Source organism: Coffea eugenioides, chromosome 8, assembly GCF_003713205.1.
Source record: "Coffea eugenioides isolate CCC68of chromosome 8, Ceug_1.0, whole genome shotgun sequence".
Taxonomy (NCBI): Eukaryota; Viridiplantae; Streptophyta; class Magnoliopsida; order Gentianales; family Rubiaceae; genus Coffea; species Coffea eugenioides.
Window position 1 is genome coordinate 4,510,944 of NC_040042.1, and position 13,331 is coordinate 4,524,274.

At 32.5% G+C, this 13,331-nt stretch overlaps 1 protein-coding gene across 1 annotated transcript; it reads right to left on the reverse strand.

Annotated features, from left to right (window-relative positions):
- Positions 1 to 11,407: 11,407 nt before the first annotated feature.
- Positions 11,408 to 12,814, reverse strand: LOC113779688 (myb-related protein Zm38-like). Its single transcript, XM_027325370.1, has 3 exons — positions 12,613 to 12,814; positions 12,345 to 12,474; positions 11,408 to 12,193 (listed from the first exon to the last, which is right to left on the reverse strand). The coding sequence occupies exons 1-3, from the start codon at positions 12,743 to 12,745 to the stop codon at positions 11,503 to 11,505; spliced, it is 954 nt and encodes a 317-aa protein (XP_027181171.1). The 5' UTR covers positions 12,746 to 12,814; the 3' UTR covers positions 11,408 to 11,502.
- Between the last annotated feature and the right edge of the window lie 517 nt (positions 12,815 to 13,331).

Genomic DNA, 13,331 nt, shown 5'->3' on the forward strand with positions numbered 1-13,331 from the left:
CTGATCTTTGGAGACTTTATTGGTGATATGGATGAATTGAATTGTGGAGTATCTAATAAAGAATTGGTGGATATATTTGAATTTTTTTACAAGAGCGATCAAGAGAAGAAATTGTTTGAGAATTACAAGTTTCGTCCATCATCGTGCGTAAAGATGAAATTAGAGATCAATTACAAGTTGGAATTCCATATCATCTATACATCAACTGAATTTTTCATGGAGATTCAAGCTAGGGATGGCATTGGAGATAACAACATCAAGAGCTTGGTTTAAGGGAGGCAATGAAGGAAATTAAACCAAGCTATTTTAGTATTTAGTTTCCTAATTCCTTTTGGTATCTTATTTGTTTAGTTTCCATATTAGATTAGGAAATCTCAAGTCAATTTCCAAATAAGTTTTGGTTTACAATTATATTTATTTTAGGAAGTTTTAGAACCTACAAATACTACTAGTCTAGTAGGTTATTAGGTGAAGAGAAGTGAAGTGGAGAGTTGAGTTGTGTCTAGAGATTAGACTTGAGAGAAAATCTCATAGTTGAGATTTGTGAGTTGTCGTGAGCGAAAGGCTACGACTTAATTTTTGTTTTGAATTAAATAAATTATTGAGTGTTTGTTCTCCTTCTCTTCCCACATATTTTTTTATATGTCTTAGAATTGCTTCCGTTGTGTGCACGGGGATTTTTCGTGCCAACAGGTCTTATATCGGGTTGTAAGATGGGCGCCCATCATCATTTAACTTGTCAATTTGAATGAAATCAGGTTCAAACTCGAACGGGCCTTATGTTTGCCCCCATTATAGCGCTCATTAGCTGCTGCCTTAGTGAATTTAGTATTTTCCTTCCAAATTGAACTCCCTTTGTATCATTTTCATTCCGAGTGTTTTTTAATCTATCTAACCATAAAACATATCTTAAATAACACTTTAAAAGATAAAATATGTATAAAATCATAGTGATAAAGGGATATAAAAACATAACAGTTATGACTTATCAAACACTCACTTAACAACTGAGCTGGTTTGTTTGCTATCGTTTTCTCTCGAACTCTGGTGCACTTCAACTGATGAAATGGGCCGTTATTTATACTGGCAAGGTGCTCAACATGCAACCTATGTTTTCAGAACCGGACCGAGTATCGACTCGGTCGAGCTCAGGGGTCAGAGGTCAATGGGTTCAACCGGGTTCGATCGGGGTTGAACCGGATGATGTCATAAATAAAAATTATTTAAAAATTAAAATATTATATGTAAAATACCTAATAACATGTTAATATTAATAAATATATATTTATATGTATTTGATGTTTCAAATATATTTAACAAGAAAATACAAAAAAATTAGAACAATCAAGTAGCAATTTATATTATTTAATGAGTATTAACAAGTTTAAAATTAAAATTATGGACTTAATTAAAAAATAACACCAAATTTTAAGATAATATTTATAAAGTATAAAATATTTGAGATATATTAATAATTTTTAATAACCTAGAGGTCAAAACATAATATTAAAAATATTTTGATCTTTAAAAAAAAAGTAAAAAAAAAAGAGTCTATATACATGCATGGAGAGGGTGGAGCAAGAAGATGTGGATGTTGTATGAAGACGTGCGAGCGAGTTGTGGCCAGGGATGTAGAAGCACTGCAACAGTAATCAACTGTGCATGCATGTGCCACTACAAAAATCGCGTGTTGTTTTCGGATATTGGCTGAGCATATGGAGCCAAGAGGAGTGGGTCCCTCTCTTTCCTTTCCTTGAGTGAGATGCATGGGGGAAATTCTCGGTTCTTATTTTTCCGGTCAAATCGGGTCAAATCCGGTCAAACCCGAATTTTGACCTGGTTTGACCGAGTTTTAAAACTTCCGATTTTTAGAATTAGCTCGGACTGGATACTTGGCCGGTTCTCGATTCGATCGGCCGGTCCGGTCCGAATTTAAAAACAGAGCATGCAACACCAAGTTTTCTCGTCACATTAAGTGCTAGCTTCCTGAAAATCTAGTAAAATCAAGACGGGTTCAAATCTTCAACAGTCAAAATCTCCCACGTTCATGCAGTGAAAATGGACTTTGGCAATTTGTCCATTTTCTCTTGTCAGATATCCTACTGTGCTTAGTAATGTCTATTGTCTTGATAAGCCAACTACGTCAGTATTCCATGCATGTAAACAATCTTATAACAATAAAGTGAATTCAACAATCATGTCTCATCATAAATGATCAAGAAAAAGTCAACGTTGCACTTATTTTAACATTCTGCTCTTAAAATTTTGAGAATTGTTTAAACTCTTTTATATATTTAGCTATTTGCCCCTCCTTCCCGTCCCCCTTAGAAAAGTTCTCAAAATTACTTTACATTGACTTTGAGGTATACGGCAAAATTTTCTACAAAACTCGTAAAAGTTGCAACCCAAACTTTATGACTATTCTTCAATGGCCCAACATTAGCTTGCCAAGTTCATTAATACATGAAGAGAATTGATGGCTAAGGTTAAGATTCAAATAATTAGATATATATCCTGGATTTTAATTCTCCTAACCCCTTCCACTTCTTAAATCTCATCGCTCCGATAAAAAAAAAAAAGCATGAAGAGAATTGACTTTGACAAGTTGGCAGCTTTAGAGTTGATCTCTTGATATTTTCCGGCACTTAAAAATAATTTCTACAGAAAAACTCGATGCTAGATAATGCACACATGGAATTAGAGGACGTCCACATATACAGGTGTCCGGTAAAGCAACGCAGATTTAGAGATGGACGGAGTATCCACCCCCAAGATATGAGATTGAAATTTCATTTTGTGCCTTTGTAAAAGCCAAAATTCATCCACCTCAAATTAATCAAACACATGGGGTATGCAAAATAAGAAAAGTAAAGGATAAAAAGAAATTGCCTTTCAAAATTTGCATCTTGAATTTGCCACTAGGCTCAAGATTTTGACATCCTTCTTTCGCTTCTCGTTCAAGTAATTTCAAACATTGTCAAACAGGACTTACATGAGTTAAAATAAGCAGTTGTGATTCTTTGTACTATTATCTGATGCTAAATTCAGTGTCAATCTCATTTATCACGTGAGGATAGAAAAAAGTTAAATAAATAGTACATAACAAATTAAATAAATAGGGCACTTAACATAAATACAGAAGTGGTACTGAATTGACACCATAAAGTAGTGCTAAAGATCCCATGTGTTAAATAAGTGGATGCATGGAAACCACCGTCAAATGTGACAAGAAATAACTCAAAGTACAGCACTAAAATTCACTGTTTTCTTATTTTATTATTTTTATTTGGTTACAAAAGCAGGTAATATTCCGAAGCAAGAAGGTTAACCTACATTTTCCTTCAAGAAATTTTACACTATCGTCAGATCTCTCTTTATTTGAAGCAAAAGGACCTGCACTAAGTCGAGGTCGAAGCTTAGAACTTATTGAAAAGTTGCTGCTATTATCAAATATGCTATAAATCCCCACTTGTGCTGAAAATACAAGTAGGGATGGGTATAGGTCGGGTACCTGCTCCATGCACCATTTGACTGATCAGACTTGTCTTATGGGTCAGCTATTTTCTGACCCTTATCCGTCTTGTATATTTACACGTATTTGGTTATCTAGTACCCGATGAGATAGGATCGGATTAACGGATACCCATTCTCCCCCCCCCCATTTATCATTTAATTTTTTTAAAAACAATTTATATTTATTTTATTTTATTTTTACATATTCATCTAAGATTTAATAAAGATTTTTTCTAAAAAAAAAAATCTCTTATCAGGAAACAAACATGCGAAAAGAATATAAGAAAAAGGAAAAAATTAAAAGAATTCAAAATCAATAAAATTTGAAATAAGTAATACTTTTTTAAATATATATTTCATATTAATTAAATTTTTTTCTAAAAATGATCATGGACTTCTGAATCTTGTAAACAAACTAAGGGTCTGTTTGTTTGGCAAACAAGTTTTTGATCAAATTTACCTATTATAAGTTTTTTAATAACTTTAATTAAAATAATTTTAAAAAATTTCTCAAAATTTTTAAATTATACATTTAAAAATATCTAAAAATTTACATACTTTAAAACTTTTTTTACAACTTTTACAGTAAAACTTTAAATAAACATAAAAAATGACATATGCCGTACGACTTATTATCAAAAATGACATTTTATATCAAAAATGACATATTTGCGAAAGAAATCTTCGTAAGACTCATCAGGAATCTTCGTACAACCCAGCTGACACAAAATTGACGTACAACAAATGCCGCTCGGACGTGGGGGTTGGAGCGGTTGTCAGAACAACCGCTCCGGAAGGTGTAACATCATTTATACATGGTGTAACATCATTTGTACAAAATGTAACAATAGAACAACAGCGAGTAATAATAGAATAACATTTTTGTGAATCCCACACGACGTGAAAATCGAATTACAAGACGTGATCTCAACCGCACAAATTTTTAAGGCCTCGTCGGTGAACTGCCTGGGACAGTTGTCAGTCCCATTGTCTCTGACAACCGTCCAGGCCCCTCGTCCATACCGCTCCACGATGGGAACCATCCGGGACCATGTGTCAGTTCTCTCAGAATGGATAGTTGACATGACACGAATGACAATGTCCAGAGAGGATCGTTTTGTGGTGGCTAGAAGAAATCACGTGCAGTGCTAGCTCAAAGTCAAAGATCGTGGCGGAAGGAAAGTCCTAAAACTAAACAAACGAGTGGGTTGGAGGTGGAACACATATTATGTGTGTCCATATTTTAGAAAAAAATAAATAGTAAAAAGGATATAAAATAAAAAATTACTTAGAGAGATTTTTAGAAAGTGATGCAATGCTCATTGATGAATTAGTTAAGTGTACTGATAGTTATATAGGAGTGGAAGATTTTTCAGATAAGATTTGGATGAATAATGATAAATGTTAAAGAGATTTTTTTGAAATAACAAATAATGACACTTTTTGTTAACACCAAATCCCTACTTATGCTTTACTATATACAAAGATTAGTGTCGAGGGCACAGTTAATATGTGTGCAAGTTAAAAATAATTAAAATGAATTAATTTTATATGAACTTTTGTTTTTAAATAAATCAAATTTATACAAATTTTTTATTAAAGAACTTTGTTTTATAATGTTATAATAATTTGGTAGATAGATTAGGGTGGTTATGTGTAGTTATAAAGGCAAAATATGATTAGTGATAATTTTAAAAATTATTTATTTATAAAGGTGAAGTTGGAAGTTCAAAAGATGACCAAAATTATTTACATCAACTGTCACCTTTCTAGCTTTATATATTGTGTAGATTTTTTTATCAATTCTTCACTTCATTATTTATACTTTGTTACACGCACTTCCAAACTTATTAAACACCTACAAGTAAATATAGCATACATTCTTAACTTCATTTCTTCATCACTACTTCAATTGTTATTGAAAAGTTACTCCTTCCTGAAAATTACATAGAAATCCCCAACAAATTGTAATTCAACACCTTCTTATATTGTATTACTAATAGGTCATGTACTTTGTATGTGATTATAATATCATAAATATAATATTTCTAACATTAATTCTTTTTTGTAAAATTTTATTATTAACATCATAAATAAAAATTTGCTTAATTTTCACCTTTTTTATTTTTATTTTCTTTAGCCAATTGTCCTTAAAATAATTATTTTAAATTCAAAGAAATCAGTGGTATCCCTGATTTGTAAGATATCTTTGGGGATTTTATTTAAATTTTTATATCTAACATTTTGTGGACTTCTTTTATGGCTTTTCAAATGTTTTACCGATGTTGTATTGGTAACATTGTTATGTTTAAATCATAATATTAAAGTCTTTCTACACAAAATAAAGCTCTTAGGCAAGAAAAATGAATATACATCTGAAGTGTAAGAGAAGCAAATACAATTTATAAATACTTATAAAGTAAAGGTATAAACTATAATATCAAAATATAGATGGGAATTAGGTTGAATGTGCTTGTTTATTTTATTTTTAATATTTTAGGGCACTTGTCATACTATTTTTTGACCCTTAATATCCCTTCCATTAGACCCCCTAAATTTGATTTAATTCATTTCTCAAATAGCCATGTCAAAATTATTAATCATTTAGAGCACAAATATGTCATTTTCTTAAGCAAAGTAAAGCTCATGATGGACTTTCAATGAAATCAATAAATTTCAACAATAAAAAAACTGATTTGACCAAACGTGAAAGGATATGACAAAAATATCAATATTTTGAATGGTATGTACAATATTGATACTTCTAATTATATATTTTTTGCCATAGCAAACAAGATGTGAAATATGATTTTAATTAGATGTGTGAACAATTTTTTTTGGAGTTGGATGACATGAAGTTTCATGCTAAGCAAAAGTTAATTGCCTGTATAAAGATCGTTTGCATGCACTACATATTTATTTTTCATGATACGTGAGTTGAATTTGTTAGTATTTTGATCAAATTCCTTAATATTAAGTTAAATGCGCCCTTTTTGAAAAATGAAGAGACGTACAGTAATTGGAGTTGAACTCTTTATATTATTTTGTGCGTTATTTCTATTAATAATAGAGTATAAATGATCCATCATAAACACTTTTTTTTCTGTCTAATTGTTCATTTTTTATAAATGAAATTTCATTGATAAGATAAACTAATCTTTTTTTTTTCTATTTTTGGACAGAATCTATAAAGCACAAATGACAAAGACTCCATTGTCCTAGAGCACTTTGTTTTAATATCAAATACCAATATTTTTTACGATTTAGAAATAAGGATCAGACTGTAAGTATCAAGACTCATGGTACTTTTATAACAGTAACGATAACAATAGTGATCTATAATAGTTAAGTACTGATGCATTTCTTTACAGTCTCGCTCCACTGCCGTAATACAGTTTCTCCTTCCATGTTTGCATTTCTTTCTTCACACATTTTTTTTTTCCAGTCCCTTTACCAGTGGTTCCCCCATATCCGCGCGGCCATCATTTGCCTCCAGTTCTTCTAGTCTTTTGGACTACTGAACCCCTTCGACCATTTCTCAGCCTTACATGTCGATTTCTACCTTAACCAAGGCGACTTTACCTGCGGTAGATACAGCAAACACTACCTACAATAGACGAATCCGTATAACATTGGCAATACCTGGCACCTAAGCGGGAATAAGAATATCACTACTGTTAATCAGAATCGACCAGTCCCGTTCCCGTCGGAGATGTCGTTTTCGTAGTTACTGTTGCTTTCTTTCAACTAAGCTTCAGAAACGGAAGGGCAGGTAGTTATCGACGGGGATTTTGTACACCGCAGCATGTGGTCCGCGGTCTAGCTTATTTTTTCCGGGTCATTCCTGACAAGACAAAATTAGTAGAGTCGTGCTCGTGATCGCTGGACCGAATTCACTATCCATCGATACAAGCATCTTTTGTGCAATTCATCCGCGATCACGAGCACGACTCTACTAATTTTGTCTTGTCAGGAATGACCCGGAAAAAATAAGCTGGACCGCGGACCACAGCTGACCGAATGGTAAAGAAGGACCGCTAGTATGACCAGACAGGGGATATTTAACCTTGTCAAACTTAGTCAAAATCATTTAACCTCCCGGTTCAACTTGAAACTCGTTTGATGTTTGGTTGACTCCCAGCTCCCCCCCCCCCTCTATTTCTCCCTTCCCTTTTTTGTTTAATGAATGCAGTTATTTGTTTTTGGATCAAAATTTATATATGGTTTCTACAATAATGAAATTTGGACCTCCTTTTAAATGTGCATAACGCTTCGCCATTTGCTAAGATTTTATTTGACAACTATATATTCCTTTAAATAAATAAATTTATTTTTTATCATGCAATTAGTCCTTTTAATTTCAAACTAAAAATGCTATTATTTTGTTATAATAGTTGAATGGTTAGAAATTTATTTTTTTAAAAAAAATAAAATAATAAATATTATGCTATTTCCTTGACACTAAATGAAATAATTTCGTTTCGTATCTGACTACATATTTTATTTTTGTAAAAGTAGAATAAAATTAAATTAAATCTTGTATTAATGCTTTTATGTTCATTATATGTCTTTATAAATACAATAATTAATGGCTAATTAAAGCACTTTATTATATATTTTAGATATACTAAAGTTACTATCTTGTATTTATAAACATTATTTTAGTGACCCACCAATTGGTGACCATCCACTTGGTCTCTTTGCTAGACGGGTTCTAATAACTATTATGCTTCTACCCTACTTCCTATACCATTACATATCTCACTATCTATTATATAGCCACACATCATTCATAAATATTCCATTTTAATTCCCTTTTTATCCTCTTAAGTTCCAAATATTGATAGGGTAGAGCACAAAATACAACATATTAAAAGTATATATAACAGAAAAACAAAAAAAATAATAAAAAAATTCATAAATTGTGTTTTTGAATTGTGTTATATTTTACATTCTACTGTTGGTAGTTGTTAAAACTTAAGGGAAAAGGATAAAAATAAATTGAAAATGTTCATGAAGAATATATAGTGATACATTAAATAGTGGGATAGGGAATTGTATATGGAATAGGACAGAAGATCCGTTGTAAATGTAAATGCCTTAGCATTGAGATCAGTTCCTACTATGGCTTTAAAGATTAATATTGGTATTATCAGTTCGGGACTACTGACATGGGCATGCAGTGTCACGTAATTATGCATGTAAGTAGCTGAAAAACTTAATTCCTAAATTGCAAACTTGTACTATAACAAAACAAACGCCCAAAAAAATCCCAATCCAAACTGTGCCAATGTTTGGGTGTTTCGTTGTTCAGATCAGTTCGACGGCGTTAGGTGCAATAAATGTTGTCTAGAACGTGTAGCGCCCTCCTTACTCCGAGAATTAAAGATTTTAGAGGTCATAAATACCTCAAAGCCAGCTACATTACCATTCATTGTCCATACAATTACCATCTTCTGAATTTTAGACAAGGTTATTTCTTCCTCTTTTGAGCGTTATCATATATATAATAAAATAATGTTCAGTTCTGGTTTTAATAGGTTGCTGAGTTAGATAATGTAGCATTCTATTAAGTGGATTATCTAACTTTTCTTTACGTGGACGTAAAAAATGTTCATATTTTTTATTTTTTTTTTAATTTTTGGTAGTAATTAATTCCCTTCCTTTTTTTACTTCATTTATCGCATGATTTCTTATTTATAGTCAATTTCAATAAATCTACTAATGACCGACCTTATATAAATTTGTATTAATTGTACATTCTTTATTATTTTTTCATCAATGAACTCATATCTTTCCTTTTCTAATAATCTTCAATCAAGTTACTTATTTCTAATATTGGTTTGATTATTTATTGCTATTAATAATTTGGATAAAGTTTGCCACGTTATATATATATATTCGCTGTTCACTTTCTATTCTAATAAGTTGCTAAGTTAGTTGTAAGTTAGTTGTATTTTGTCAACTAAAAATTTATCTTTTTGCCATGTCAAAAAATGCGTTTGCTTATCTTTCTTGATGGATTTTATTCTTTATCTACTTTTTATACCAATAAATTACAGTCTTTTTTTGCTCCCTTATTTATAATAACTTTCAAAAATCTATTAATTAAATCTATTATATACGTTTTATAATAGATGCCTTAATTTATTTTTTTGTCAATAGTAGTTTTTCTATTTTAATTCTCTATAACCACATTCTCTGCTCCTATTATTAGATTGATAATTTATTACTATTACTAAAATTTGGAAAATCTTTCATTTTTTCCTATTATTCTATATTTTCTTATTTATATTAAATTTCAATTATTAATTCCCGACTTCATATACTGTTATGTTGATCAATTATTGCCATTACTAACATATTTCTATACTTCTTTGTTAAAAATTTCAATCCATTAATTCCCTTTTTCATATATATTTACATTTATCTTTCTTGATTCTTTTATCAATCAATGCACAATTTTTCTTTTCTTGATTTTATATGTTCACTCTATCTCTAGTATTATTATTCTTGATTATTTATTTGTAATTCTAAAGTTTTGACAATTTTCATTTTTTTAATGAATCTATATTACACAATTTTAACATATTACTCATACAAGTCCATTTAAATTTAAAAAAAAAATTACATTTATATTGTATAAATAGTCATTCTTTCCTAAAATATTATATTAATTTTAATACTCTTTCCATTCAAATTCAATTTAGGCCAAAGTAGTATTCATATAAACATGAGGTTGTAAAAGTTCTCTCAAATTACTTTTCTTTGTTTTTAATAATTTGAGCAAATAATAAGTTCATCATTTTAGTTGTGAAATTCTATTAAAAATTCTTTTTAATCATGAAAGAATCAAATATTTAATTGCACTTATTTCTTTATATATCTTCTTCACTCATATGTTGACTTGCTAAACTTAATTAGAGTAAACATTGAATTATGGGATGAGAGTGATTAGAAAATCTCAAGTTGTAAGTCTCCCACGGGTTTGTAACCATGTACTAATTACACTTTTGTTCATTTCTCGCCTGGCTAGATAAAGTTTCTAATTGCAGTCTCAAAAAAACATAAAAGAAAAAAAATAAAAAAGATCATGGTGTGAGGACCACATAATTGAACAACTAACAGGAGAAATTGAACAACCATAATTGAACAACTAATTGGCCACATGGTTCAAAGATTCGGCCGAGTCATCTTGGACTCGGCCGATTCGTCATCGGAATGAAGCTCTTCGATACGATATTGGAACGAGATGATTTCGAAATAATGGATCATCGAGAACTCGGCCGAGACATCTCCGAGACAGATAGAAACGGTTGAATTGTCCCGAGTCAACTCAATTTTTTATTATTTTTGTTAATTTTTTATAATTTTTCTTGATCTTTAAATGTTTCAAAATTTGCGTCTCACTGAAATTGCGACCGATATGTCGAAACCGATATGAAACGGTCTAGGCTACAACCGCGACCGCGACTTTGAACCATGATTGGCCACCGACCCATTTAATTGGCATCTAATGAAAGTTTTTGCAACAAAAAGTTCCAATAATAAACAGCTGACGCAGCACAAGAGGAATAGCAAGAAGAAAAAGACAATCAGGCATACAGCCGTCTTGAATCCTGTCAGGAAACTAGGAGAATGATATTAGCACTTCTTAAACTTCGTCTAATGAAAAAGAAGCGAAAGAGTGCGTGAGATTTTTAAGGGGTGCTAATATTAAGTGTGTTTCAATAGTAGATTATTTAAGATAATTTTTTTTTAAAAATTATTGTAGCATTTTATTTTAGTTGATATATATGAGATAAAAGGATAGTTAAAAAATGTTGACACAAGCAAACAAAATTTGGTAAATAATTTACCATCCTCGGAAATTAACCTGTTTCTCGCGCAGAAATTACTTGCAACGTCCATTTTATTAATAATCACAAAGATAATACAAGCACAGTTGTTCTCGGGTACAAGAAGACGCTATCTTTCTAGCTGCTTAATTTAGTGGTCTTCGTTAAGCCAGGCCAGAGCAGTATCAAGAAGAGTTGGCATGGAACCAAGATCCCCATGATCATTCCGATCAACCTGCGAAAGCGGTTTTGGACAGCAGTTGGGAGAGAAATCAATGGCCTCACCATTCGTCTCAACGCAGGTACCATTTGCGAGCACTTGGGGAAAATCCTGTTCAAATCCCACGAAATCCTTGTTGAGAAAATCAGAAAGGAAATCGTCGTCCATTTCAAAATCCATCACGAAGTCCGAAGAGTAGTAGCCTCCTTTTCCGGAAAAAGCACCTGATGCAGGGTCGGGGCCAACTTTTTCGCCGTTGTCAGTAGTACGAGCTTCGCTGAAGTCGTCTTTGGCTGCAGCCCCGGACGGTGCCATAATTATGCCGGGTTGTTGTTGTGTACAAGAAGTTTGTAAGTCTACGTTGATGAAACCTTTAGTTAACCTTCTAGCCTTCGTGCGGACCACATGAGTAGGGGATCCTTCTAGTTTTTCTGTATTTGACGGCTGATGAGTGCTTGTCGGATTTTGCAGTACTGGGGCTGCTCTGGACCTAGTTGTTGATGATGACGGCTCGGCGGCTAAGTGTTGAGGGCCTCCAATTTTCTTGGCGAGGTTGGTGTTCCAAAAGTTCTTGATTTCATTGTCTGTTCTCCCCGGAAGCCTTCCAGCTATCAAGGACCATCTGCAGGACATAAATCAGCTACTCAGCAGCAGATTTGCAAACTAGAAAAATGGTGTAGTGCGTAGAAAAAAAGTAACGTACCAACAGTGTGAAAATGAAAAACATGCATGAGGATTGAATAATAATACAGTACGAGTGAGTGTGGACTGGCCTGTTTCCAAGGAGCTTATGTAGCCTGATTATGAGGTCTTCTTCATCATCAGTTATGTTTCCTCTCTTGATGTCAGGTCTCAGATAGTTCAACCAACGAAGCCTGCAGCTCTTCCCGCATCTTTTGAGACCTAGGTTTTTTTTTTTTTTTTCCCCAGTTTATAATTTGACATGACAGAATTATGAAGCTTTTAGTTTTACCACAAACCCTTATCAAGCGTGCAGATTATTAAGCATATCACGCATTAATTTAAACTGATAAAACTGACCTGCTCGTTTGGGAAGACTTCTCCATTTTCCCTGGCCGTGGGACTTGATGTAGTCTATCAGCATTGTATCTTCCGAAGGAGTCCAAGCTCCTTTCTTTAAGCCTTCCTTAGCGCAACATGGGGTTCTCCCCATCTTTCTTTCTTTGGAAAAAGGCTTTGACTCTTATTAACCTCCGAGATTGCGGGAGTGACTCTTGGCGAAGGGTACTCGTTTTTTCCACCCAAATGGTAGAGGAATGCGTGCATATTTATAAGTAGGGCTGCTCACGGATCGATAGCGAGCGGCTCGAATACGAGTTCGGTCAATATCGAACTCGAGTCGAGTTTGAACTAATCAAGTCGATTTCGAATTAAAAAATATTAAATTTGTTGGCTCACGAGATTGTATATATATATATTTTTTTTTATTTTTTATTTTAGTACTCTCTTCGTCTCATTAGAAGTGTCATACTTTCCTTTTTGGTCCGTCTCAAAATTAGTTTTACGTACCAATAATGGTAATAACAACTTTCCCCGATTTCCACTGATACCCTTAAATCTTACAACAAGATTCTTATATTTTAGTGGGCTCCAAAGTTCACATAGAGAATTTTCATGTGATGGTGTGTGAGTGTCACGTTAGAACCAGCAGATTCGTGCATTGCACTTTCTCCAAAAGAGCTTGAAAATATATCATATGTATGGGTCCAACAATTTTATTACTACTCTATCCTACCATC

What these genes read in the sequence shown, in the direction of transcription:
- LOC113779688 (XM_027325370.1), bottom strand. Translation starts at nt 12,745, where the DNA reads ATGGGGAGAACCCCATGTTGCGCTAAGGAAGGCTTAAAGAAAGGAGCT. An exon ending in AAGTCTTCCCAAACGAGCAG is followed by an intron (nt 12,475 to 12,612) that starts GTCAGTTTTATC and finishes AAAAAAACCTAG; the next exon opens with GTCTCAAAAGATGCGGGAAG. An exon ending in CATAAGCTCCTTGGAAACAG is followed by an intron (nt 12,194 to 12,344) that starts GCCAGTCCACAC and finishes TATGTCCTGCAG; the next exon opens with ATGGTCCTTGATAGCTGGAA.